General features: G+C 54.8%; 1 protein-coding gene across 1 annotated transcript; it reads right to left on the reverse strand.

Moving 5' to 3' along the window:
- Window positions 1–26,228, reverse strand: LOC147912134 (complement C3-like). Its single transcript, XM_087425242.1, has 41 exons — window positions 26,158–26,228; window positions 25,827–26,034; window positions 25,233–25,407; window positions 24,978–25,048; window positions 24,792–24,880; window positions 24,627–24,709; window positions 24,301–24,388; window positions 23,431–23,533; window positions 23,201–23,321; window positions 22,813–22,928; window positions 21,992–22,132; window positions 21,702–21,911; window positions 21,287–21,496; window positions 20,828–20,989; window positions 20,442–20,571; window positions 19,483–19,560; window positions 17,856–18,053; window positions 17,563–17,674; window positions 17,159–17,244; window positions 16,924–17,063; window positions 16,308–16,514; window positions 15,680–15,731; window positions 15,422–15,508; window positions 15,051–15,254; window positions 13,688–13,763; window positions 13,234–13,402; window positions 10,462–10,557; window positions 10,147–10,300; window positions 9,134–9,306; window positions 8,827–8,985; window positions 7,542–7,601; window positions 6,428–6,518; window positions 5,379–5,424; window positions 4,267–4,354; window positions 3,866–3,952; window positions 3,601–3,706; window positions 2,349–2,438; window positions 1,858–1,944; window positions 1,683–1,772; window positions 1,436–1,571; window positions 1–1,002 (listed from the first exon to the last, which is right to left on the reverse strand). The coding sequence occupies exons 1-41, from the start codon at window positions 26,226–26,228 to the stop codon at window positions 870–872; spliced, it is 4,983 nt and encodes a 1,660-aa protein (XP_087281368.1). The 3' UTR covers window positions 1–869.
- Between the last annotated feature and the right edge of the window lie 1,741 nt (window positions 26,229–27,969).

The following is a 27,969-nucleotide window of genomic DNA, read 5'->3' on the forward strand; positions in this document are numbered from 1 at the left end:
TCTTCAGTCCCTCTTTACATCCTGAGCTCAAGCCATCCTGGATGCCTTGCAGTCCAGGGCAAGCAGGGGGTCCCTGAACCCACATGGGCTGCTGCCCTGGCTTGGTGGGTCCTCTGCTCCCACCCCAGCCCACAGTGATGAAACTCATTCCTCCTCCCCTGCCCTCATCTCGGCTCCCCAGCTGCCTAGGGTTGCCCATCAAAGCTTCCATCAGGACCAGGTGCAGAGGGGGCGCCAAATTCATGCATCAATCCACCCATTCATTCAACATTCATTTTCTGAGCACCTACTGTATACCAGCCCTGCCATAGGAACTGGAAATACTCAGTGAACAAGACAGACACTGCCCCTGGTCTTAAGGAGCTGACATTGTGGGGCAGAAGAAACACCCATTTAACAATCAAACCAATAAATGTCATATACAATATATTTATAAGAGTTATTGAAAGAATAAAGCAGAGTAAGGGGAGAGAAAGTGACAGGAGGGGATCTATTTTAGATGTTATTAAAGCAAGTATATTTGAGGAGCTAACGTTAAACAGAGTCCAAATAAGGGAAGGGTTCAAGCCACGCAGATATCTGGAGGAAGGGTGGACCTGGTAGATGGGAAAGTGAGTGCAAAGGCCCTGAGGTAGGAATCAACTTGGATGTTGGATGGACAGTGTGACTGGAATGGAGTAGGAGAGAGAGAGAGGAGGCAGGTCCAAGCCACATCAGGGGAGGTTGTGCAGGGTCCCCTCTGCATGTTGGAGCAGGAACAAATGTCTCGAGTTTGGGTATGATATTCCATGCTCTTTCTTTGGGGTTAAGCCCTGTGAGCTGGGCCTGCCTGGAGACCACCCCCTGAGAGCAGCAGAGGTCTTGGGGTCTCAGAACTCGCAGCCGTGGGTGCGCATATATTCTGAAAATCCCTCCAGCTGGCGCAGCAATTCCTTCTTGCCCACATCCCCACTCGCTGGCCAACGCATGAGGAACGTCTCCTTGCCCAGGACATAGGTGTAACTGTGGGTGAGAGAGGGCAAGGAGGGTGAGGAGAGCCTGGTGCCCCAGAGGCATGGAGACCTCCCTGCCCTGCCCCTCCGCCCTTCTTGGCAGCCTCCCAGAGCCTCAACTTATGGTGTCTGCTCCACAGGGCTATCTTGGGTCTCCCAGCCTCTAGCCCATTCATCCGGGGATTAGAAAAGGTTCCCCTTCCTCTGACTCTTTACTGCCCTGTGTTGGAAAACCGAATCTACATCAACATCTACAACATCTCCACGTGAATGATGTTTCCCGGAGTTGTGCAGTGCACAGCCTGCACCTCCATACAGGGCAGCCCTGAAACCTGACAGTCCTGCAGACAGGTGCAGTAGAAATTCTGACACCAAGGACTGGGCTGGGGTAGGGAAGAGGGCCCAGGCCTGAGTCCTGGGGGCAGCAGGAGTCCCCCACGCACTCAGATTTGACTCTCCACAGGTCTGACGTCTGGCCCATGATGAGGTATGTCTCCTGTTCTTGCAGCCCCAGGGAGTCGTGGCAGGTGGCATGGGAGACGAATTTCTTCACGGCGAGGGGCCTGGTAGAGTCCGTGCCTGGAGGAGAGGAGACCCACTGTGTGAGGGTGCACGGGCACGGCCCTCCCCAACCCTGGGTTCCCCCGGGGGGAGGACCCCACACTGCCTCCTCCGCCACCTCAGACGTACCACTCTTGATGATCACTTGGAGCCGCATGTTGTAGTAGACATAGGGGTTGGAAGTGGAGGCCTCCACAGTCTCCAGCCTGGCCTTGTACACTGGGGAAGGAGCGAGGCAGAGGGCGGCCTGTTGACATCAGGCAGGCAGGTGGGCCTCCCCCTGCCTCCACTCCCCGACACTCACCAAAGTCCACGCCTGCCTCGCAGGCTGCCACTTGGAACTCCTCCTGCCTCATCGGGCTGCTGTCACGCCTCCGGGACGGGCACTGTTCTGGAGGATTAGGGAGCAGCTGCTCTGGCTGCGCTGGGGGAGGGGGCTGCCTCCAGGCCGACCCCCATCCGGCCCCAGGCCGAAGGCGCCTGGGTCTCTGGGTGTGGCCTCTCTGGTCTGCAAGGCATGGTCTCTCCTCCTCTGCCTTTTTCTTGTCTGTCTCTCCCCCCCGAGTCTCTGTCTCCCTCCGTGTCTGTGTCTCCGACTCGCTCCATCTTTGGCAGAGCCCGAGTGTGCGCGTCAGTCTCTCTCTGGGTCTCCTTTTCTGTCTCCCTTTGTCTCTGTCTTCCCATCTCACTGTCTCTCTCTGTCTAAACTCAGCCCAGACGGCACTCGGGAGGTGATGCAGGGCTCCTGGCCCCCTAGCCCGGCAGCCCCGGCCCTCCGCGTCCCCGGGACCTCACCCTCGGCGCATCTGCAGACGTCTTTGTGGCAGACCTTCCGCAGGGAGGACCGCTCTGCGGGCAGGTTGTAGAAGGTGCTGCACCTCCGGGCTGCGAGGGGGGCGAGCGCCTGGGGTTGGCTTGGGCCAGCGCTCCTGGGGGCTGGGTGCCCCCCGGGCTCAGCCCCCGCAGGCTCCGCCCCGCCTGGCCCTGTCCAGCCACGCCCTCTACAGGGCCCTCCCCTTTGAAGACCCCGCCCCCTTTGCGCCCGCCCCATCCTCAGCGGGCCGCGCCCAGTCCCGCCTCGGCTCCGCCCCATCCCCTTCCAGGGCCCCCACTGACCACTTTGACCACCCAGGAAGGCCACGCCCCTGATCACTGCACCTCTTTGGGTCCCTTCCAGCAGTTTTCTTTTAACACTTTTATTTTATGAGTTTAACTTCATCCACTCATTTTTCTTTTTGTGTGTGTGTGTGAGGAAGATCAGCCCTGAGCTGACATCCAGGCCAATCCTCCTCTTTTTGCTGAGGAAGACTGGCCCTGAGCTAACATCTGTGCCCATCTTCCTCCACTTTATGTGGGACGGCGCGACAGCATGGCCTGACAAGTGGTGCATCAGCCTGGATCCGAACCTGGGCCACCAGCAGCAGAGCGCACACACGTAACCTCTATGCCAGGGGCAGGCCCCCCAGTACCTTTCTTGACACCCCCCATATCCAGGCCCCATTCTCCCTTCCTGGCCCAGCCCCATCCTCCTCCCTGGCTCCACCCTTCTCCCCTCCCTCCTGGCCCCGCCCCTCACCCCTCCCTCCTGGCCCTGCCCCTCACCCCTCCCTCCTGGCCCCTCCTCACCCACCCTCCTGGCCCTGCCCCTCGCCCTCCCTCCTGGCCCCGCCCTCGCCCTCCCTCTCGGCCCCGCCCTCGCCCCTTCCTCCCGCCCCGCCCTCGCCCTCCCTCCTGGCCCTGCCCCTCACCCTCACTCCCGGCCCCGCCCCTCGCCCCTTCCTCCCGCCCCACCCTCGCCCTCCCTCCCGGCCCCGCCCTCGCCCTCCCTCCCGGCCCCGCCCCCCGCCCCTTCCTCCCGGCCCCGCCCCTCGCCCTCCCTCCCGGCCCCGCCCCTCGCCCCTTCCTCCTGGCCCCGCCCCTCGCCCTCCCTCCTGGCCCCGCCCCTCGCCCTCCCTCCCGGCCCGCCCCTCGCCCCTTCCCCCTGACCCCGTCCACCGCAGGCCTCCTCCCCTCGTGGGATCCCCATCCACCCCAGGCCCCTGCTCACAAGGCTCGTAATAGTCGTAGACCGTGACGTGGGCGGCCTGCAGGAACTCCGCCGTCAGCATCCTGTGGACCCGGAAGCCCAGCACCGTGTTTTCCTTGTGGGAGAGCTGGGGGAGGAGAGTCCCGTCGGAGCTGACCACAGGGCCTCGGCCATACCACCGAGGAGCCAGCCTCAGACGGCATGGCTGTCTGGCAACACCCCCAAGGTGCCGACCCCGGCTTCTCTGCCCACAGGGCTCTGGCGGAGGGCCCCTGGCCTTCCCCACCTTCTCCAGGTAGAGGACGACGGCGCTGTCGCTCGAGCTGGTCTTGGTCTCGTACTGGAAGGCGTACATCTCCACGTCGCTCGTGAGCTGGGGCAGAGGGTGAGGATTGCAGGAGGGCCGAGACCCCCGAGGCCCCAGCCGGAGGAGCCCCAGTCAGTGTAAATAACTCTCAGAGCTCCCAGCCTTTGTCCAATCAGCCCCCGTGTTGGGGAAACTGAGGTACAATCAGGGCAAGGATTCGGCCAAGGTCATGCAGGGAGACAACCAGAAGTGACCATGGGGCACTGACCATAGGGTATTAACCTGGGGGCCTTGACCCTGGTAGACGCTGCCCTGCGTCCACACGGGGAGTGTGGGGTGTTGCCAGGGCAACATCGGGGGGCAGGTGGGACCTCCATTACCTGTTTGAGGTCATCCTGGTTGGGGTAGAAGCCGGTGAGCAGGGAGACCTCCATGATGGTCATTGTGGCCTCTCGATCACCCTGAAACCTGGGGGTTTCACAGCCCCAGTCTCTTCCCACTGTCCTCCCATCTCTCCCCCCTTGCTCGCACTACCATCATCTCTTGCCTGGACTCCTCCTGGGTCTCCCGGTCACTCCTCTGCCCCCAACAGCATACAGTTTTAGCAAACAGGAATCCGACACGTCATCTCCTCGCTTAACAACCTTTATCAAACACCTTGTCTCATCCTTCCACTTCACCTCCTCCCACTCCAGCCTCCATTTGATTGGTCTTAAGAGTCAGTCTCTCTCCTGCCACTGGACCTTTGCACATGCTATTCTCTCAGCCTGGAATCCTCGCTTCTCCCTCTTGGCCCTGAAAAATCCTTTCATCTTTGCAATCTCAACTGATGCATCACTCTGTCTGGGAAGCCTTCTCCGGCCCGCACACCAGATCGTTCTCTAATTCGCCCTCCCATGGCTCGCGGGCCTCTCTTTTGCCATGTTTAATTACAGCTGTCACTTGACATTGATTCTGGGTGATCAGTTTGGTTATTGCCTGTCTCCTCTGTTAGGCTGTGAGCTCCACCAGGCCGGGAGGGGCTGCCTGGCTCACAGCTGTTCCTCCAGTTCTTAGAACAGAGCCTGGCACTCAGTAGGCGCTCAGTACATGTTTTTATCTGGGGCAGCCCTGGGCGAGGGCAAGGAAACAGAGCAGGACTGGGGTAGGAGCTGGGGTGTCTGGAGAAGATGAGGATGGGGGAGACCCGTGGAGCTTGGAGGCCGCTCTGGGCATCTGGGTCATGGAACATGGTCACTGTGGTGGAGCCCGGCATCCGGGGACTTGGCAGGATGGGGGCTGGATGGAAGACCAGCATGGGAGGGCAGGGTAGAGGCAGGATGGGGGACAGGCGGGGGGGGCAGGATGGGAGATAAGACGAGGGCGAGGCCTGGAGAGGCAAGCTTGGCCGGTCCCCACCCTCCATTCAGACCACAGGGAGAGCTGCTAAGAAGTCTGGGTACCAGGAAGTGAAGCCTTCCCGCCACCCAGCCCAAGACCCTGGTGCCCTGACCTCGTTTCCATCCGGAGCCGTAAAGTCTCTTCCCCCTTTTTGTTTGCTGCAGAGAGAAGGCAGGAGTTTAGAGGCTGGGTAACACAGCCTGTGGAGCCAGAACCTGGGTTCAAATCCTGTCTCTGCTGTGTGACTCTAGGCAAGTTGCTTAACCTCTCTGTGCTTCCGTTTCCTAATCTGTAAATGGGGATCATAATATTCCCAACCCAGCAGCGTTGTTGTAAGGATTAGGTGAGTTAGTACAAGTAAAACACTTAACACAGCGCCTGATCAGTGCTTTATAACTGTTAGTTATTATTACTATCATTATTACTATGGTTATTAAGAAGTGGAGCTCAAATCAAAGTCTTGGTCACTTTTCTGACCATTTCTGACCAGCCCCCACCCTGGTCCAGTCTCCATCTTCTCCTGCTGGACCAGTGAAGTCGCCTCCTCCCTGGTCTCCCAGCTCCCACCCTTGCCCTCTGCAGTCTGTTCCCCCACAGCCACCAGGGGGAGCCTGTGCAAACCTCTGCTAGGTCTGTTCGGAACCCCAGTCTGCTCAGAACCCTCTATGGCTCCCACTTCACTCTGAGAAAAACCAAAGTCCTTTCTGTGGCCTGCAAGTCCCTGCACCACGTGCCCCTGTCACCTCTTCAACTCTTTCTCCTAAAACTCTCCCCCTTGCTCCTCTGTGACCACACTGGCCTCCTCACTGTTCCTCAAACCAGGTAAGCTCATTATTGCCTCAGGGCCTTTGCATCTGCTGTTCTGCCCGCCTGGAATGCTCTTCCCTCAGACCCTTCATGGGTCACTGTCCCACTTCTTTCATGTCTCAGCTCAAATGCCAGCTCCTCAGAGATGTCCCCGCCCCCCACGAGAATGTGGGCTTCAGGAGAAGAAGGGATATTTTTCTTGGTCATGCCTATGTTCCCAGGGCCAAGAAACAGGGCACGGCATGGAGTAAATGCTCAAGAAATATTTGTTGAATGACTGAGTAAAGCAATAACTGTGCTTAGATAAAATAAAATAACAAAAAAGAAAGGTTGGCCTCCGTGGTCCAGGCTCACCTTCCGGGGCATTCTGGAGGGTCACATTCAGGTGGTACAGGTTGCAGGTGTCCTCCCAGGACTCTGGGGACCTGTGGTACAGGGTCAGGATCTGCGGGGACAGGGAAGGTGTCAGAGCCCATCGGCACCCACTCCCTTCCCTCCTCGCTCTTGTCCCTGCCTGCCCAGGTCTCTGCCCCTGAGGGGAATTCACGGTGAATTCTGGCCCCCTCAATCCGTGGGTGCAGTGGCCAGAACAGCCCATGGAGTCTAGACCAGCTCTGTGTACTAGAACTTTCTGCAGTGATGGCAATGGTCTCCTTCTGCTCCGTCCATACGGAGCCACCAGCCACATGGGGCTACTGGGCACTTGAAATGTGGCTAGTGCAAGTGAGGAATTGAATTTTTTATTTTAATTCATTGAAATGTAACTGAGGCTCCAGGAGGAATGTGACATGGCCAAGGTCACGCCACAAAGGCAGGGGTTCAACCGTGACCCCATTGCCAGAAACATGATAAGAGGCTGCCTCAAATTTGGTGAACAAGAGGGCTATCCTCCTGGGCCACAGGGCAGGGGGCTGGAGGATGTAATGGAGCCGCTGGCTCAGATACTGAGGGAAGGGTGGAGTTAGCTTCTGGGCCTTGGGAGGCACCCCAGAGGGAGAGTCTTCCCTTGAGGGGTGCAAGGAAGGAAACACCCCTTCAGGGACTCAGCATGGGAAGGACAGAGGGGTCCAAGGACCTCTGGCCTCTTCCTTCCCTGACTCTTGACTTAGAGCAAGTGAAAACCTTTCTGAGTCTCCATTTTCCCCCCTGTTGAATGGAGTCTTTTTTTTTTTTTTGCTGAGGAAGATTAGCCCTGAGTTAACAGCTGTACCCATCTTCCTCTATTTTGTATGTGGGTCGCCACCACAGCACGGCTGACGAGTGGTGCAGGTCCGTGCGGGATCCGAACCCACGAACCCCTGGCCACCAAGGCGGAGCACACCAAACTTAACCACTACATCACGGGGCCAGCCCCTAAATTATTGCTGATTTCAATCTTGTCCTGGAGTCTAGACTTGTTTCTATTCCCACCGACTAGGGGGCCCCTGGGCTCCAGCTAAGTATCTCAAGGATGGGACACCGGACCTACCGAGATGGTGCCTCTCCCGCTGCCACTGGCTTTGATCTCTAGTTCATCCTGAGCGGAGAACTGGAAGGAAGGGGGAGGAGTATTTGAGGATGGAGGAGGCAGCGAAACATGGCTCATATGCGTTGGGGGGTGGAGGGTGGGAGGAAAGCGTGCATACGTGCCGGGGCCTTGATTAATTCCCTAACTTGGGGTCTAGTGACTCAACGCCCACCTCTCCCCATGCAGATGGTTTTACTTCTCCTTCTTGATGGGGCATTTGTGGTGTCTACCCAGTCACGGGTCAACTACAACTGCCGACTCAGGCTGTGACCTAATGTACATCTGTCTAATCTGTCCGCTTTGCAGCATCTCCAAAGTTGCCCGTGCGTGGAGCCCCCACAAGACTCTTCTCCCTGGCATCTCTGCGTCTGCTCTTGTTTCCCTCATACATTCTTCCTTCATCAGCCAGAGCAAAGTTTTACAAATTCACATCCAATCACATCATCCCTGCTTAAACTTCATTGCTATTCTGGAACACTCCTGCCTCAGGGCCTTTGCACCTGCTGTTTCCTCTGCTTCGATATCCACAAGGCTCACTCTTTCCTTTCCTTAAGATCTTTGCTCACATGTTACCTTCTTGGTAAGACCTTCTCTGCCCATCCTATCTAAAATTGCAACTCCTTGATGTCCCCACCCCCCTTCCTGCTTAATTTTTTCCCGATAGCACTTTCCATCATTTAACATGCTATATGTTCTACTTATTCTCATCTCTTTATTGTCTGTCTCTCCCACTAAAATATAAAATTCTACAGGGACAGGGATTTTTTTTTCTGCCTTGTTCAAGGCCGTATTCCTCACACCTAGAACAGTGCTTGGCACACAGTAAGTGCTCAGTAAAGATGGGTCAATTGACTGAAGGTAAATGTCACCTCCTCCATGGAGTAAGGTCATAGAAATTACCTTACTCCCCACACCCAGATTAATTTCCCCTTTATACACTTATTTCTTTTCCCTGTTTTCAGAAAGCTTAAAATAGAATATATTTATTCAGTTTCTTTCTAGACTGTAAGTCCCCTGAGAGCAGGGACCACAGATCTTTTATAACGTATCCCCAATGCTCAGGAGAATGGTTGGCACACAGTAGGTGCTCAGGAAAAGTTTGTGGACTAAATGAATCAATACATTGACAGTATGGCCAGTGTTTGTGAGATACTCTTGGGAAGGGAGATTGGCAGGGACATAACTCTTGGCCTCCACTCCGGTGCCACCTCTGTGTGGACTTCTCATCTGCCCCTTAGCGCCTCACCTTTGCTGACCGCAGCTGGTAGGCATTGTTCTGATCGATGAGCCACTCCACGCTCAAGGCTCTCTTGGGGGCTTGGATCTGGACTCGGAGATCCTGGACACCCTCGAAGGGGACAGCTTCGCTGAAGCGAGTGAGGGCCTCGATGGCCACCGCTGTGGTCTGGGTATTGGGATGAAGGCCGCGGATCAGCACCACGGACAGCGCACCAGGAGCAGCACCGCGGACAGCTCCTTCCGGGGCCGGCCGCGTCAGCACCTTGGCTAGCAACCCCCCCCCCCCCCCCCCCCCCCCCGAGACCCCAGGTCACCTGGGTGGACTGGAAACCTCCTCCCAGCTCCCGCTTCTCCAGTAGCCACTTGGCGATGGCGTACGTCTCATTGTGCCGACCCAACTCCAGCTTCTGCATCAGCGCATAGGCTGTGGCCTCGATGGTGTACAGGGAGTTGCTGTCCAGGTCATTCGCTGGCCAGTGGGTTTTGTCTAGAAAACGGATGCCCACCTTGTCACAGGTCTGGGCCCACCTGCCCTCTCCTTGTGTCATCTGGCCCAATTTTTCTCATCTGCTGTTTTACTGAGCGCTTACTTTATGTAAAATTCTTTGAGGAGACATACGGACATTGTATTTTCAGAACCACTATAGGAGACGGGGACTCTAACTCTTTAGAGATGGGGAAATCGAGGTTCAAAAAGGCTCCTCCAAGTCCCTCCAGTCCCACTGCAAGCGAGTTTTCCTAACTCCACTCCTCTTGACTTGAGGAATGGAAAAGATGGGATCGGACCCTTGGGGATGAGGTAGGGCAGGTCATGGGAGGCAGACCCCTCTCAATTACCCACTTTTAGTGACCTTCTTCCCATCCTTGACCACGCCAAGCACTTTCCCACTTCAGGGCATTTGCACGCTTCATTCCCTTAGCTTGGAATGCCCTTGGCCTTTGGCACAGGGCGGTCTTCTCATCTTTCCTTCCAGCTGAGGGGTCCCTTTTCACACAGGCCCTCTGAGCCCTCCGATCCATACTCCCTTCCCCGTGTCATCTCTCCCACCCCCCTTGTATGCCATCATCTCAGCATTTATCTCAATTTGTGATTCTCTATTGATCTGTTTATCTTCTGCCTGCCTCCCCCTTTGAGGGCAGGGACTTTATCAATCTTGTTCATCTTGGTTTCTCAGGCTCTGAGCTCAAGGGTTGGCACACCATAGGCGCTCATTAAACGCTGAGTGATGAGTCACACATTGCTGGATTTGAGATCTCGCAATCCCACTCCCTCCACCCCTACAAGTGTGGTTAACTCCATTTGGTTGAGAAGTGAACCCACACCCACCATGGCTGGCAAAGCTGTCCAGGCGGTGATTGGCTTGGGGGCTGTTGGTGAGGGCCAGAGCGTAGGAGACTACGGCTATGGCAAAGGTTGTCTGAATATTGAGAAGGCGTTTCTCCAGGAAGTTACTGGCTTTCTTCATGCTGGCAATCAAATTCTAGAGAGTCAGAGAGGGGAGGCTAGAGGGAGGTCATCAGAGGAAAGAGGTCTGGGAGTTAGAAGAGAAGCATCCACTGAGAGGGATGTGAGGGTGGGGTTGCTCCCTGTGTGCAGAGGGTATGGGACCCTGCAGGTCCTGCCCTCCTCTTGGGGTCCTACCGGTACGTCCCGGCTGCAGAACTCCTTCCCTTCATTCAGTGCGATCAGGACAAGAGCTGTGAGGGATACGTCTGCCTCGGAGTGTTGGTAGCCACCCTGTGGATGGAGAACCACACCCACGGTCCCCTCAGCATCTTGGGGACATCTTCCCCACCCTCTCCTGCCTGATCTTGAAAACTCTCACATGCTCAACTCTGGGCTGGAGGATGCTGAATGCAGGATGGGGAGAGAGAAATAGAGGAGGAGCCATCTAGAGATTTGCCTGTGTGGGGTCTGCTGTACTAACTAAAGCTAACAGCCATGGAGGGTGCTGGGCTAAACTCTCTATGCTATCTCAGAGCATTCTTGCAGCAGCTCCATTTTCCTGTTGAGGAAACGGAGGGTCAGAGAGGGGAAGTCTCCCCCTTGCTAGTAAATGACTGACTTAGGTTCTAACTCCTCTTTAGTCTCCGAGCTTCCACTTTCAACCCCTGTACTGGGTTGAACAGCGCCCCCCCAACCCCAAATTCATGTCCACCCCGAACCTCAGAATGTGATCTTATTTGGAAATAGGGTCTTTGCAGATGTAACTAGTTAAGAAGAGGTCATCCTGGTTTAGGGTGGGCCCTGTATCCAATGGCTAGTGTCCTTTTAAGAAGGCCGTAGGAGATACACAGAAGGAAGAAGCATGTGAAGACAGAGACAGAGATTGGAGTGATGTAGCTACAAGCTAGAAGAGGCAAGACTTGATTCTCCTCTAGAGCTTTTAGAAGGAGGATGGCCCATGACATCTTGATTTTGGACTCCTAGTCTCCAGAACTTTGACAAAATAATAAATTTCTGTTGTTTTAAGCCACCCAGTTTGTGATACTTTGTTCCAGCAGCCCTAGGAAATGAACACACCCCTTATGGTCTTTTCCTCCCACAGCGGCCAATGAAGCCTCTGAGCTCTTGAATCAGGTCATGTCCCTCCTCTGCTCAGAACCTTCCATGGCTCCCACCTCTCTCAGAGGAAAAGCTCAAGTCCTCCCTGTGGCCCACAAGGTCTTGCAGAGGGGATCTCTGGCCTGTCCCCTCCCTGCCTCACCTCTCCCCCTCTCCCCTTGCTCACTCTGTTCCAGCCACACTGGCCTCCTCACTGTTCCTCAAACATACTGGGCACATTCCAGTCTCAGGGCCTTTGCACATGCTGTTCCCTCTGCTTGGAACACTCTTCCCCTCATTATCTATGTAACGTGCTCCCTCACCTCCTCAGGTCTGTACAAATATCATCTCCTCATGAAGCCTTCCAAAATCACATCCCCATCACCTTGATCCCCCTTTCACTGAATCCTCCCCCAGATCACTTCTAACATGCTACATCGGTTACGTCCACATTATGCTTATCGCCTGTCTGATTTTTGTCTGTTTGTGTAAAACCTGTGTTTGTAACCTCTCTGTACCACCTTCCTGAACCAAGTGGGGCTCTCACTCACACAGTGCCCCCACCTCCTCAAGTCTCCTTTCCTGTGGAGGTGCAACCTGTCTTTGCTGGGTTCATTCATTTATCCAGAGTTTTATTCAGCAAACACTTGCCGACTGCAATGAACCGGACCCTCTTCCTTCCCTGGAAGGACTCACAGTGTAGAAAAAGCAAACCCTGAGCAGACTATTTGAAATCCTCACTGAGGCTCCCAACACCCTGCAGGCTTCAGGATCTGCCGTCTTTCCTTCCTTTCAGGCCTCAGAATGGACTATCCTCTCTCCAGACTTTGGAGTCTAGTCACCCTGGTCTCTTTTCCCTCTCCTCAAACATGCCAGAGCCTCAGGGCCTTTGCACACACTGCTCCTTTGCCTGGAGCTCTCTATCCCATTCTTCCTCCACCAACTCTGTTCCTTCTTCAGGTTGCTGTTTTATTGTCACTTCCTTTTTCAGGTTTCCCCTGACACCCCCAGGGCCAGACATGACCCCTATTAGATACTATCTCCTGGTATTTCTCTCCCATGGACCTTAGCACAATCGTGATTTAAACAATCACTAGTTATAATTCTTTGGTGAACTTCTGTCTTCCCTTCTGACCTCGTAACTATCTTATTTACTGCTGTGTCTCCCCTCTGCCTAGCACAAGACCTGGTACACTGCAGTTGCTGGATAAATGTTTGTTGAATGAATGAATGACATCCCTAATGTGATAGGTGCAATGATAGAGACAGGCACTGGGCTGGTACTCAGGGGAGACTTCCTGGAGGAGGTGGTATCTGAGCTAAATCTGAGAAAACATAATTTGGCCAGGCGTGGGTATTCCACGCAGAGAGGGAAGCATAAGCAAAGACACAAAGCTGAGGTAGAAGGACCCAGGAGCAGGGAATAGGGAGGGCTTGGGAGGAGATGCCAAGAAAGGGATATAGTAGAGAGATGCTGTCATAGGCAACTGTGAGCCACAGATAGTGTGTGAGCAGGGGAGAGACCTCTCAGACGGTTTGTAAGCTGTTTCTGGAGGCTGGCGTGGAGGAACACTTGGTAGGGATGCCTGTGTTGGCTGGGGGACGGGGAGGACGCAGGGGGGGCCAGGACTCGTGTCTCCGTGATGTGCGGGCGAGGGAGAGATGGGGTCCCAGATGTGCGCAGCCTCCCTCAAGATTGCAGTGGAGTGCAGGGTGGTCCAGAGCAGGGGGTGTGATGCTGGCGACCAAGTCTCAGCTTTTTCCTATTCTCGTCCTACCTGAGAACAGCTCAGGGGCCTGAAATTCCCCTGTTGGCGCACAGAGCCCTGGGTTTTGTTGGGACGGCCCAGGCAGGGGGGCGGCAGGCACCTGCATGGACGCCATGACCACGGGGCCCTCCTCCAAGAAGTGCCCGTCCTCTGCCTGCCTCTGGGTGATGATCCACTTGGGAATGGCGCAGAGAGAGGGCAGGTCGACCACGCTGATCGTCATGGTGGAGTAGGCGAGGGCGAAGACCCGGAACACGTAGCTGGTGAGCCTGTTGGGTGGGAGAGAGGGCGCGTGACGACTGGGAATGGAGCCCGGGGGCGCTAGGACAGGGGCGTCTACACTGCTCTGAAGGAGTCTACACCATGGACTTCACTGTTCCAGACTGACCCCTCATTTGCCACTCCCCAGGTCTGCCAGCATGGAACGCCGCTGGCCCGCGGGCTGTCTGCCCCAAGGCCCCACAGCGTGGATGCTCCCAGGTCATCAAGCCCCACGCTGGCCCCTTGGGCTTCCTCGGGGATGGTGGCAGGACTGCCGGTGTCCTCGTCCTTACCAGGTGCTTCCTGGGCTTCCCTTGCTGGTGTGGTAGGTGCCGTCCGCACTCCGGTGCGTCAGCATCCGAGTGTAACCTGGAGAAACAGTGGAGAGCTTGCAGGGAGAGTGGGTGTTTGGGTGTGGCTGTGAAGGAGGGTCAGTTATCAGGCATCATGGTGGAGGGGGGATGGGTGTGGGCGTGACTTGAGAGTGCATCACATCTAGATGTGACCTGGAGGAGGGGACCTGTTTAGGTGTATTAGGGAGGGGGCTGCAGGGCCCAGGTGTAAACGAAGGTCACTTTCAGGTGTGACCGTGGGAGCAGTGTGTAGTGGTACCTGGGAGTAACCTGGGAAACTGTCCCATCGGGGTACTCTGGGGAGGATGTGACTGGGAATTGATGCTCGGAGGGATCATAGAAGGTGAAACTCAGCAAAGAGGGGACCCTGGGGACCACTACCTGTGAGTTTCCTTGGGGTTTGTTTCTTTTTTCTTTCTTTGCTGAGGAAGATTCACCCTGAGCTAACATCTCTGCCCATCTTCCTCTATTTTGTATGTGGGTCACTGCCACAGCATGGCCACCGATGAGTGATGCAGGTCTGTGCCTGGGAACCAAACCCAGGCCACCAAAGTGGAGCGTGCTGAACTTAACCACTAGGCCATGGGGCCGGCCCCTTGGGGGTTGTTTCTTGACTGTAAACTAGGGGTGTCAGTGTGTCTGTGTCGCCTGGAGGAGGTTACTCCTGGGTGTGGTCTGGGGGGGGTGCCTCTCGAGTGTATTCTGAGCATGGCTACTTGGGTACTGTCTGAAGGTTACTTGGGGGCTTACTCTTTGGGTGGGATATTGTGGGTGTTATCTGGGGCTCCCTGTCGAGAGCACCCAGGTGGAGAGCTGATGTCAGAGTGTAACCGGCGAGAGCAGTGTACAGATCAACTCGAGGGTCTCTGTCTGGGTGTCATGAGGGGTGTGCATCTCTGGTTGTTACCTGGGGGGCTGGAGGTAGCCTGGGAAGGTGTTAGCATTCAGATGTAACCAGGAGGCCACTACCTGGGATTATTCTGGAGTTTTCTGCTTGGGGCTTCCCTGGGGGTGTGACCCAGGGTGTGGGTATAACCTGACATGGTGTCTGAATATGACCTAACCTGGGAGCTTGCTGCTTTGGGGTAACTCAGGGTGTCTCTTGGCGGACTGCAGCCTGGGAGGGAGGCGAGGGTGAAGGCATAACTTGGGGGTCACTGCTGGGGGCCACTGGGGGACTTGGTATCATGATGTCAGAATTCGGGGGTTATTGTCTGGAAGGGTCCCATGTGGGTACCCCAGCCATCCTCCTAGAGAGCCCCGGGCCCCCTCGTTGAGGTCCCAGCAGGGGACCCCCTCTCACCGCTGACAATGTTCTGCATCACTTTGTCCCTCTTCTCCGCCCCGACCTTGCCCCACTGGCCCGTGGCATCCAAATATCGGGTCAGGACGACCACGGGGGTCAGAGAGCTCAGTGTCTGCTCAGGGCAGCCAGTCGGGAGCCTCAGCAGCCGCTGTGTTTCTCTGGGTGTCAGGCTGCCCAGGATGGTCTCGCCAAGGATGTCACCTGTCAGGCGCGCAGAGTCACCTCGGGAATGGCCTGAGCCACCATGGCTCCCTGATCACCCCACATGGGCACCCCTAGCCCCTCCTGCCCCTGTGCCCAGGCAGGCCCCGGAGGGGCCATCTCCCCTCTCACCCCCCACCCCCAGGAGCCAGCTCTGTCCTCAATACCTTGGACGCTGACAAACACTTCCGCCTCTGTATTGGGCATCTTGTTCAAAAAGTCCCTTTTTGGCACCAGCTCCGTCTGGGTCTGACCTGAGAAGGCACAACCTTCTGTGACAAGCAGTCCTGGGGCTGGGAGCTCAGAGTGTGCAGAGTCCGGGGGGAGCTCAGACGGCTCACCTGAGTGTACCCCCTCATGTCAGCCCCTCCCTCTGCCCTAGCGTGGCCCCAGGATCCCACGTGCTCCTTGCAGACCCCACAAACCTTGGGGGTTCAGAAAGATGCTATGGGAGAGCTGCTCTATCCGCCCTCCTTCCTGTGGGATGCAACAAGGAAGCAAGTTAAAAACAGCAATAATAATAATAATGACAATCACGATGACCGTCGGAGGAAGCATCAATCAGCTGTTAAGAGCACAGACTCCGAAGCCCTAATATCTGGGTTCAAATCCCAGCTCTTCTGCTTCCTAGTTGTGTGACCTTGGGCAAGTGACTTAACCTCGCTGTGCCTCGGTTTTCTCATCCATAAAAGGGAGAGAATAATAATTCCCAGGGCTCAATGAGTTCGTATTCTTAAAGCACTATATTGTAAGTGCTAAACATGTGTTTGTTAAGTAAATAAAGTACTTTTGATGGATCACACACTGGTCCTGTGTGATTTTCACAGCCCTGATTATTCGTGGCTATGATGATTATCCCCATCCTGCAAATGAGGAAGTGGAAGTTCAGAGAAGTGAAGTAAGTTGCCCAAGGTCACACAGCAGAGACGAGATTTGAACTCAACCTGACTCCAAAGTCTCGAAGCGGGGGCTCAATGATTGATCACACAGCCCGGGGCCCAGGGGAAGCCCCGCCGTCTACACTGGCAGCAAGGGGTGGCGGGTGCCCATTACCTGGACCAGGAGCGTCTTCCTCACGTGATCCAGGACCCCGTAGCCCACGACCTTGACCTCCACGTCCACTTTGCCTATCTCAAGGGGGAGGAGCACAAAGGACACCATCTTGGAGGAGGTGGGGGGCACGACCACCACCTGGCGGAGCGGGGTTCCCGGCTTTGACGCGCTGCAGAGCGGTTCCTTGTGGGGGAACTCCACGCGGACCTGGGGCGGAGACGAGAAGTTAGGGCGTCCTGATGCATGGCGTGGCCAGGACCCTAGAGTCACAGTCCCCTCCCTGCCTCCACCCTGAGAATCCTGAGTAGGTGACAGCACAGCAGAGTGGTTGAGGGCAAAGACCCAGTCTGACTTCAAACCCGCTCTGCCACTGATGTGCTGTGTGATCTCAGGAGAGCCCTTTAACCTCTCTGTGCCTCAGTTTCCTCATCTCCAAACCAAGAAAACAATAGCATCCATCTGATGAGGTTATTGTGAGGTTTAAATGAGAAAATACCTTAGAGGCTTTTCCAAGGGGCCACCACTTCACTGGTCCCTTCAAATAATGGACACACTCCATCCCTTTATAAAACACACTGACAGATTTTGGTGGGGAAGGGAGGGCTGGGGGCTTCACCTTGACCTGGCGGGCCTTGAAATTGTACAGCACAGCTTGGATCTGGACTTGCTCATTCCTGATCACAGAAGAGGGCAGCTTAAGATCCACAAAGAACTCTTTCCGAACTATCAGCTCAAAGGGGTCCGAGACGCAGAGGCCTAGAACCAGGAGAACATGCTGGAGTGGAGTAGAGGCCCGCTGTCCCGGGGCTGGGTCTTCTCCCGTCCTCTCTGCACTGGGCTTGTGGACTCACCTTGTCCAGCCTTGAGGCTGATGGCCACAAGCTGCCACGTGGTGATGGAATCTGGCACGTTCACAATAGTGCTGTAGTGGGAGATGCTGCTGGGACATGGGGGGGTGCGGGGGGGGGACATCAGTGAGTTTATGCTGCCTGAACAGAGCCTCTGGATCGGGGGTCACTGTCCAAGGGTTATGATCATTATGGAGGGGGGTCACTCCATTAGAGACACCATCACTAGAGGGTCATCAACTGGGGAGACCTACTGGGATCTGTAACCCCATCCAGGGAGGTTCCTATCTTGGGACCATCCTGAGAGCTCAATGTCACCACTGGGGGCACAGGCCATGGCCGGCGTCCGCTGATGTGTGGAAGGACCAGCGACTAGATGCTGGGTGTTGTGGGGGTCGTGGTCCTACCCCGATTCACTTTTTGGCAGAGTGACCTTCCTCCAGAGCCAGCTTTCGGGGAACAAGGTCCTGATAGGCAGGTCGTCCTCAAAGATGTCATCAAAGTCTTCGTCTTCATCCACTGCAGGGAGTGGATATGGGGTGGGGTCTCCTCTGAGTCTTTCCTGCGGCCCACCCAGCTCCTCAGTGGGTTCCTCCCATCCCCCCCACCCCCGGCCCATATCACCCCTTGACCTGTCCCATGGCACTCCGTGCCCCTCATGGAGCCCCCCAGCCCTGTGCCCCCTGCCATGGCCCCTCACTTGTCCCCAGAAGCAGCTGCTCCTCCCGGGCCTCCCGAGTCAGGGCCTCAGACAGACGGCAGCAGCTCAGGAAGGCAGCAACGCAGGCCGGCCCGTGGCGGACGTGCCGGGTCCTCTCCTCGCACGGCAGCCCCATGGGGCTCTCCCGGAGCCCAGCCTCACAGCACTTTCGCTCCAGCTCTGTATTGAACTTATTCACTGTGGGCCAGAGATAGAGGGACAGAGGAGGGGCTGAGAAGGACCTCAGGAAACTGGGACCCACCCACCTCAATGCTGTGTACCCCTGGCCTCTATTTAGCCATAACTCGGGCAGATGCTGGTCCTAGCACTTTGCCTGTATCTTCCTTCTGGAGCCTCACGTTGAACCCAGGTGGTGAGTTCTGATGAGGAAGGTGAGCAGCAGAGAGGTCAATTCACTGGCCCAGAGTCACACAGCTCACAAGTGGGAGAGCTGGGACTAGAATTCATGGTTCTTCTTCTTCTACTCCCTTCTCTGCCTCTCCCTCCCCCTTTCCCTTCTCCTCCTTTTTTGACAGGGATTGGTAACGCCATGTTTATTTATAAAGATGCCATTTTGATTCCCGACTTCCATTATGTATTTTCAAAAAATGAAAATGTAAAACTTGCTGTAAAGCATGATGTCAAGTGGAGTGCTTCTAAATTAGCAAACTGAAGGAATGCACTTAAAGATAAAGATACTAGAGAAACTCAAAAGTCTCATTTTCCACCCTATCACATGATTAGAAGATCTATAGTTAAATAATAAAACTGATCATTGCCGTAAATAAAACCACAGTTTCTATTATAAACTTTTCCCAGAAGGTCAGCATGATTTTTGATATGGAAATTAGAATTAGGGTTTTACTTCAATTTTTATTAGATTTCACTTATTTTCCCTTTATTTAGATCCACAGAGTCATTAGTGTTGCTCAAAGAGACTGAAAAATATAATATTCATAGAATCCATATGGCTAACACCATCCAGTGCTGCCTCCCACCTTCCTTGAACTCCAGGCTCAGAGCTTCCTGTTCCGGTCCACACCCGGGCCTTGGGGGTGACGGGATTGCTACATATTATCCAGCGACACTCAGCGCCCATCCCTCCTTTCAACTACATTCCCTCCTGTATCCCAGGGGCTAGACATCTAGAAACTGCATTTCCCAGACTCCCTTGCTGCTAGGGTTCTGGGTGGGATTAGATTCTGCCGCCGAGATGCTCTTGCATAAGATTTGGAAGGTGGAAGGGAAGAGAAGACCATTTTCCCTGCAGCAGTGGTAGCTGGTAGGTGGACTCCAGTCCATGTGTGTTTTTGTAATGGGCACAGTTCTCTGTTTCCCTATCTACCTGCCAGCCTCGTGAGAGATATTGGCAGCAGTTTCCTGAGATTTCATGCACTGTGAGAACTGCAGTGGGGTGATGTTGGATCCCAGCAAGCAACCTTCCAACTTCTACTCCTATAGCCCATCTGATGATTTTGAAAGCACCAAACTCACATCATTAAATCCCTCCCTCTCTGCTTGAAGTACATAGAGGGGTTTCAGCTTTCTGTTCTAAGCCTTGATGAACACATGATAGGTTAGGGAGCCAGGAGAGGCACATCCCCTCTGACCTGCATTTAGCTCTGACCTGCATTCCTCTTGGTCTCCAGCCTCTTCAGGGAGCGGCGGTGGCGGCTAGGAGGGGGGCTCTGGGGGCAGTGCCACTCTGGGGGTCAGAGGAAAGAGTGAGAGGACAATTGTCAAGATCATTATCAACATCCTTGATAGTTGGCTATATGCCCAGTGCTTTATATGTATCCCACAGCCTCTTGATATTCAAGATTTGCCACTTAAAAGCTGTGCAATCTTCAGCAAGTCACTTAGCCTCTCTGGGCATTAATTTCCCCAGCTATGTAAAATGATATAATCATAGTTCTGTCAATGAGATCATGTGTATAAAAGTACTCAGCACAGAGGCCAACTTGTAGTAAATAGAAACTGTTATTAATATCACTATTGATAGCCTAAAGAAGACAATCCTAGTTGTGCTCGGTATCCATTATCCCCCCTGTCATCTGTGGCAACTAAACTTTCAACTTGTACATATCAGTCAGAATGAAGACTACATTTCCCAGCCTCCCTTGCAGCTAGGTGGGGCCACGTGACTGAGTTCTGGCCAATGAGATGTGAGAGAAGTGTCCTCCTCTTTCCTCTTCCCTTCACCGTGCTGCCTGGCATGAGGTCCTGGTGAGGTGCCATCTTGGAATATGATAGAGCAACAAGCTAGAAGGAATCTGAGTCCCAGAATTACCTCTGGACTGTTACTGAGAGAGAAATAAACTTCTACCTTGTTTAAGCTACTGTTAATTTGTATCTCTGATACATATGGCTAAACCTATATCTTAACTAACACAGTGAGTTACTTCTATTATTGTCTACATTTTATGGACAGAGAAATGAGACTTAGAGAAAATGTGGCAGGCCCATGGTAAGTGTCAGGGTGTTGGATTTTAGCTCATCTGTTTGACACCAAACTCCATGTTCCTAACCACTAGACAGCACAGCCCCTGCCTCTGCCCTCCTCCTGCTCTCACCCCCTTCCTGTACCTGAACTTGCTAGGGTGTCCATCCCTGTGCTCATTTTCATGTCCAATCCAGCGTCCTTGAACACAGCAAGCCTGTCTTTCCCACTGCCTGCTGTGCAGCCAATGTCATGTTCCTCCACCATATCCCAGACCTGGAGGTCGAGAGAGAAGCCTGGAGTTGGAGCCTGTACGACCCCTCCAGGGAAGGCATATGGTGCACTGAATTGCTGCTCAAATAATAATTCTCACACCATCTCTCATTTATTGAGCTCTTATCACCTTCCAGTCTGTGCTGTGCACTGGCTTGAACCCTCACAAACACCAGTATTGCCCATTCAATAGCTGAAGAAACTGTGACTTCATTTAGAATCTCCAGGCAGCCTCTTTGCAAAACCCACATGCTCTCACCTTCTTCTGTGTGAGCTTGTGTCTGCTGTTCAAGACATAGACAGCCTTGTCCACAGCCACCAGCCCCACTGTGGCCTCTGCGTCACCTGTCACCTTCAGTTCCACCTGGCTGTTGGGCTCCAAAGTCCCTGGGGGTTCGTCATTTTTCAAGCCAACCTTCAGCTGAGCCAGGAAAAAGAGAAGTCAGAAAAAGGGACTCATAGGCTACCAAGGAGCTTCCTCAAGTCCGCTATCTGGTTCATGCTTCCTACGGCTCTGATGGAGCATCAGAGAACTCCACCAGGCCAGTCTCAACCCCACACATTTACTTGTATGTTCTCAACTCCCTAGGTTGAGCTTTTAAGGCCACATCTCCTCCCCTTCCTCTCCCCTGCCCCCCGACTGGGAGTCCTTGAACTTTGACAGACCCTCTCCTCAGCTTTATGATGGTGATGTACAACTTCAAGGAGTTTGTCTCACCGTCCCCATGCACACGTCATTCACATCAATCCATATGGAATCGGCCACAAGTTCGGGGTCCCGGCCTGCTCCTCTGGGCAGTAAATAGAAGGCCAAGATGCGGAAGGAGGGCAGCATCTTCGAAGTCACATCAATAATAGCTGATGTGTAGACACTCCCATGACTTTTTAACTGTTGTTTGGCATACACGATCTGGCCCTTACTCAGGACCTTGGAGACAAGGGAGGCCAAGGATGAGAAGGGTAGGGCCAGCCCACAAGGGAGACCCACAGTCCCTTTGCTTCTGCCCCTTGGTCTGACCCCACCCAGATGGTTCCCACCTTCACACCATTGTTCATAGTTCCTCCAACCCAGCTACCCAAGATCGTTCCAGGGAAAGAATTCCTTGACTCAAGTCCTGGTCCTAACCCCTCACCAGGATGGTGAAGTGACTGATCTGATCCTTGGTTGCAGGGTCCTGATGCTTTGTGTTGAGGCTCAGCTGGATGCTGCTGCCAACTTCTGTGCCCAATGTCTTCACCTCGATGTGCAGGAAGTTCCCTGACCCATCCTGAGTTGAGTAAGGCCAAGCTGTCATCGTGGCTGAAGCCTTTTCACCTGACTGGAGATACTCATCAGTTTCCACCTGGAGAGAGTGATGGGCAATTAACTTCCAACTCTTCCAGTTCACACAATCTCACCATCCCTGCCCCATCAGGTTGGTACCAGGATAGGGAGCTTGTCCAGATTTCCCTCTGTGTTGATGGTCAGAGTGGCCACCCCACTGGGTGAGGTGTACATTTTGTGATTTTGGCAGTGGACGAGGACTCCGGAGGCTGGGGACCCATCAGGATTTGAGACGAAGACCTAGGGGGGAATCTAGGGTGAGATGAAGGGCAGGACAGGGGGTGGCCTGGCGTGAGAGGTGGGAACTGACAACGTGATCTGGATAGGGCTGCTTGCATAGTTGTTCAAGTTGTGTACTGAACAACACCAGGGACACCATTCATATTAGAGTCTTTATGAATGGCACCCCCTAGAGTTTTACAGTGCGCAACCATATGTGGAGGCTCTGAGTGTTGGTATGCTGGTTGGGTGGGGGTGGAGGGAATTGGAGGTGGACAGGGTAGGAGGAGATGTGGAGGGCTTGGGGAAAACTTGAGTAGGATTGACACCAAGGGATGTTTCTCGTTGTCCTAACAGCTGTCAGACATCTCAAAGTTACCCCAAATGAATGCATGTAAAAACAGCATGCTTGCTGTGCAAATGCAGCCTCAAGATAAACTCCTAAGCAACGCCTTCTCGCCAGACTGTGACCCCTAAGCTCCCCATAGAGAAATTCTGGAGCCATCTCCTTGCTTTGGGGGGACCTGGGTTGAGACTTGAGGGAACCTTGGGATTGGTCTGGGGGGCGTGATGGATTCAGTTCTCAGAGAGATGAGTCATAGGGGGCAGGTGAGTCCAGTGTGGATTTTTGTCTCCTGAGGGGGGCATCTTTTGGGGGAGGAAGCCCTGAGTCCCTGGGTGGAGTGAACTCAGACTCTGACCCTAAAGTTGAAGGGCATTCCAGGCTTGAAATACTGGGGTGTCCTGGTGAACTTGATGTTGTATGGGCTCTGGACGATCTTCACCCCGGAGATCTCAGCCTGGACCATCTCACCCCCTGGAGAGACAGGGGGATCATGAGATCTGTGGAGGAGGTTCAATTTCTTAGGGGGCTGGGGTGAGGCTGCTGGTATGGGAGACCCATCTGGGTGAAGGCAGGGCAAGACAGTAACACAATTTCAGCTCCTCCCAGCCTTTCTGGTATTTTCTCATTTCTCTGATGAGGACACTGAGGCTGGGAGGTGGCCCAAGGTCACCTGGGCAGAGTGTCTGGGCTGGGAAAGAACAGATAGTCATGACCTCAGGCGGGGGCCCAGGTGAGGGTGGCACCTGAAGAGAACACAGTGACGTTGACAAAGATTGAGGTCTCATTGAAGTCCTTCTCTGGGCCTTGGAATGCGGCCATCAGCGTGTTCCTCTGGAGGGAGACGTGGCCCTGGCCTTCAGAGATCTGCTCTCAGGGCAGGAGAGAGGAAGAGGTGTCTTGGGAGTTGGGGGAGGGCAGGCGGGGGAGGGGAGATGGGAGAGAGGAGGCAGGGAAGGGGTCAGGACTCGGTCACCTCCACCCTCTGCAGGGAACTTTGGATGGGGATCCGGCGGGAATCCTGCTTTATCCCGAAGATGACCAGAGCGTGTCCATCCACTGGCTTGTTGAATACGTACCTGGGGGGATGGAAGGGCCATCTCACTGGCTCTCAAGCACCCACACAACCTCATGTGGTTGCAGAGATGGCCTGTATGATTTCACGGGACTGCAGCAATGGCTGTGAAACTTTGAGGGGGGAGGAGGTGGCCCCTGGAAGCTTCAATGGTGTCCTTGTTGACTCACACAACCCGGGAGGTGATAAATATGTCCCATAAAGCCTTTTGGGTTGCAGATGTGGCCTGTGCAACCTCAAGATGGTAGAGGTAGCCTGTACAGCCTCTTCAGGCAGACTAGGTGGCCTGTATTGCATGACAGAGCTGTAGGAACGGTCTGTACAATGTCAAGAAGTGGCAGACACGGCCCTTACGACCTTAGACGGACCACATGGCCTGTACAACCTCATAGAGCTGTAGAGATGGTCTGTACATCCCATAAGGCAGCAAATGAGCCACTGCAATTTCACAGAGCTGCAGAGATGGTCTGGACAACCTCATAAGATGGCAAAGTTGCCTGTGCTGTCTTGTGGACCTTCAGAGATGGTCCAAACCATGAGACGTGGTACAACTCCATTAGGTAGACAAGATGGCCTATACAACCCCCAAGGACCTGAAGGGATGGTCTGCACAACCTCACAGGATGATGTAGGTGGCCAAGAATGTCTCACGGGTGGCAGAGACTGCCTCTACCATACCCTAAGAGCTATACAAGTGGCTCACTTCTCTCTACTCATTCAGTTTCTTGGTGTCCCTGGTCCTCCGGCCAGGCTGGGCATAAGGGGACTCACCGGGCCTGGATGTCCACACCCAGAGCCTCATCTTTGAGGCTGAAGAAAGTCTTGTTTGGCTCCAGTTGGACCTCGAAAGATGGGAGCACTGAGTGGAGGAAAAGCAGTGGGCACCCTCAGCATTTTACTGTCCCCCCGTGGCCCCTCTCTGTCCTGCTGCTTCCCCGGTGACTCTGGCAACCCCTAAGGGCTGGAACATGTGGTCCTGTTCACCAGCTCCCAGCCCAGGCACTAGCACACAGTAGATACACCATGAGACCTCTTTTCTGTTTCCAGCCCTGTTCCTTGTGTATCCCACCTTGCCCTCCCCATCATACTCTGCTCACCATATTCCTTCACGTCAAAGGCTGCCTTGAACTTCTGCTCCGCTGCACTGTGGTGACTGGCTTCGATGCTCCAGGTCCCAAGACTGAGGCACAGAAAGTTAGGAGAGATGGAGACTGAGAAGAAAAGCCTCCATCCCCCCATCCCTAGGGCTCCCAGGAGGCCACCTGACAAGCTCTGGGAGGTGAAAGGAGCTCGCGAAGAAACCTTCCTTGGCCAGTAGATCCTGGCTGATCACAGTGATCCCTTCTGGGTTCTGCGGGGACAAGGGGTGGGTGCTCCATGACCCCAGGCCTTCAGCCCATGATATAACCCCAGTGTCCGGGATCCACCCTCCCATCGGGAGAGGCCACCTTGATGTCCAGAGTGAACGTCCTGGTCACGGGATCCATCTCGTGGTTCACGGTGAACACGCGGTATTGAACTGGAGGAGGAAGAAAGACGCTGAGCGTTGGATAGAGTTTGGGGGGGTGTGTGGTCTTAGGACCTTGGGCAGTGGGGGGACCTTGGACAGACGGAGACCTTGGGGGGTGGAACGTGTCGGGTACTGGGGGACACCAGGGGAGAGAGTCAGCGCCTGCCCCAGGCCAAGCCCCTGGGGGCTGTACCCAAGTGCTCAGGCGTGTAGATGGTCTTGTCTGTCTGGATAAAGATGTAGCCAGCATGGGGAGCCACCAGCACCAGCTTTTCCATGAATGAGGAGGCCGACGTGGGTGCCCATGTTGCCCGGATGATGACATACCGTTGCCCCGGTTTTGGGGGGTATACCAGGCTCTCGGGAATCTGGGGAGAGACGCCCACACTCCTCAGGCCCTGCTGGGGTCTCCACCCCTGGGGGCAAAGCCCTGGGCCAGATAGTGGAGCAGCAATTGAATCGGTTGTTCCTGCACCAAGGCATCCAGCCAAGGAGGGTTGCAATCCTGCCCATGCGCAGCTTCCCAAGCCACCAGCAGAGGGCGCCTTCTGTTAATTTGCACAGAGGCTGCCTGTGAGCTGCTCACCGCCCTTCTTGGAACCCACGCTTAGGGACTTTGGAATTGTAAATGTTCAAGACGTCAGAGGAGCTGTAAGTATATCCAGGCCCTGCATCTATTCTCCAGTGTCCCTCGTGGAGAGTCCCTCTAGAGTCTGCCCCTCTCCACTCTTGCTGCAGACCCAGAGCCTCCCTTTGCGGCCACCCATCATCCAGGCCCGTCACCCACCGTCACCGGTGCCCGGACCATAAAGCCATTTTCCTGGGAGAGCACGAGCTGGCTCCTGGCCACCACCGTCTTCTTCATGGGGAAGTCCCACACGGTGAGGTTCACCTCGAGGGGCCTGGTGAGGGGCTGCCTGGAGTCTGGGTGAGCCTGCACGTGGATGTTCTCGGGGCTGCCGACCCGCAGGACTCGGGGGGTCACCAGGAGGTACCTGCCAGCAGACAAACACAGGGGCATGGAGGGACTCAAGTGGGGGAAGGAACAGCAGGGACAGACGGGGTCGCATGCAGGGACTCACAGAGACGGCCGAGTCCCCTCAGTCCTCCAGACTTACAGTGGCTCAGCATGGGCGAGGGGAGTCCCCAAGAGGGGTAGAATCAACCCCAGGGCCCAGGGCACGTCCATGGCGGTGGGAGGATGATGTGGGGACAGGCCACAGGTGCCTGTCCTCTGGTCTGCCCCAACTCTGGTCTGTTTGCCTTGGCCTGTCCTGGCTGAGTTAATATCTAAACGGACATGAGGGGGGGAATCCCCATAAATCCAATGATTTGGGCAAAGAGGGGGGCTGCTCCCCCCTTCTCAGCCATGCCTCCAAGGGGGGGGCTGCGCACAGTTGCATTGAGAAGTGGTCCAGCTGTCTCCCCGCTTGGAGGCTAGAGTGGTAGGGCGGTTGACCTTCCCCTGAGCCACGGGGTCTCATCCTGAAGCCCTCCCCTCCCCCACCATGGAGCCTGGGCCACATGGACCAGAGCACTGGACTCAGGCTTGGTGGGGATAGGCTGGTGGAAACAACCTCCCCACCTCTGCCCTTGTGAAATTGGCGAGAGTTCCTGGGGTAGCTGCTCCAACGGGGAGAGTAGAGGCGTATGTTTTCATTTCCCAATCATAGGCTCATGCCATCGGGCCCCAGCACCCACCACAATGGAACCTTCTGGGAAATGCACGGGTCAATTTCTCTGGCTGGGATCAGCACCCAGCATGCCCTGCCTGGTTTTTCTCCTTCCTTGCGGGGGGGCAAATATGCTTGGTAAATTGTGACCATTGTCCATTGTTTCTAAATCATGCCAATCTCACTGGGCTTGGCATCGCTTTTCCAGAAGCCAAATTATATGTATTAACCCAGGGACGAAAACACATCATGCTTGAAGCATTCCTGGAAGAAGGCTTTCTCTGTCCCGTAATCATTCTCACTGGCTGTTTAATATGCCTGTGAAAGACTCTGACCCCACTTTGTGGTGTCTGCTTCTTAGAAGCAGCTGGGTTGCAGACAAGTTTGTCTGGTTCCTCATCTTCAGCGAAGTCAAGACTTCCAGCTCGGGGAGTATGGCCCACTGGAGGGCCCCGGATCTCCCGAAACAATGATAATATACATTTATACAACAAAGATGCATTAAGTACTCACCACGAGCCCAGCCCTACTTAGCATGCTGGAGACACAGCACAGACACACAGCACAGACAAAGCCCCTGCTTGTGTGGAGTGGACATTGACAGAGAACTTACTAAGGGCCTGAGGTGCACTTTCTCCTCCAACCTCACAGCCTCCTGCGAATTGGGTTCAACGTGTGCCCACTTTCCAGACTCAGTCTTTGTAGAGAGCTGGAAAACCAAGTGTGTCAGACACAAAGGAGGTGGGTGGAACCTCCTGTGTGCCAGACACTGTCCTATGTGCTCTGTGCACACTCGCAGAAGCCTCACAGCCATGCTGCAGTACGAATTACCACCCATTGTACAGACGGGGAAACTGAGGCCCTGAGAGGGGCAGCAACTTGCCCTCTGTCAGTTAGGTGAGCCATGAAGACGGGTAATGCTCTTAAGTCTATGGCAAACAATCTCTTATGAAGCAAAGAATCAAACAAAGGCCTGGATCAGGGGAGCAGGCGAGACCTAATTTGGAAGGTTCTAGAACATTGGCGTCCATCTGGGGAGGCGTGTTCCACCGATGTCCCAGGCTCTCGGGGAGTCTCCGCTGGTTCTGTTGAGCTCTCCCTTGGCTGGGAGTGAGCTCTCCCCTTCACGTCTTCGTCCCCACACCACGTGTCCACATCTCCTCACGGTCCCAGCGGCTCCCAGGGGTCCAGGACAGGGGTTGTCCAAAGGTGAGGGGCGGCAGGGCCCCTATTCTCAGTCCCTCCCACCTTTCTCTC

This window comes from Ceratotherium simum, chromosome 39, assembly GCF_057802395.1.
Source record: "Ceratotherium simum simum isolate JZ-2026a chromosome 39, ASM5780239v1, whole genome shotgun sequence".
Taxonomy (NCBI): domain Eukaryota; kingdom Metazoa; phylum Chordata; class Mammalia; order Perissodactyla; family Rhinocerotidae; genus Ceratotherium; species Ceratotherium simum.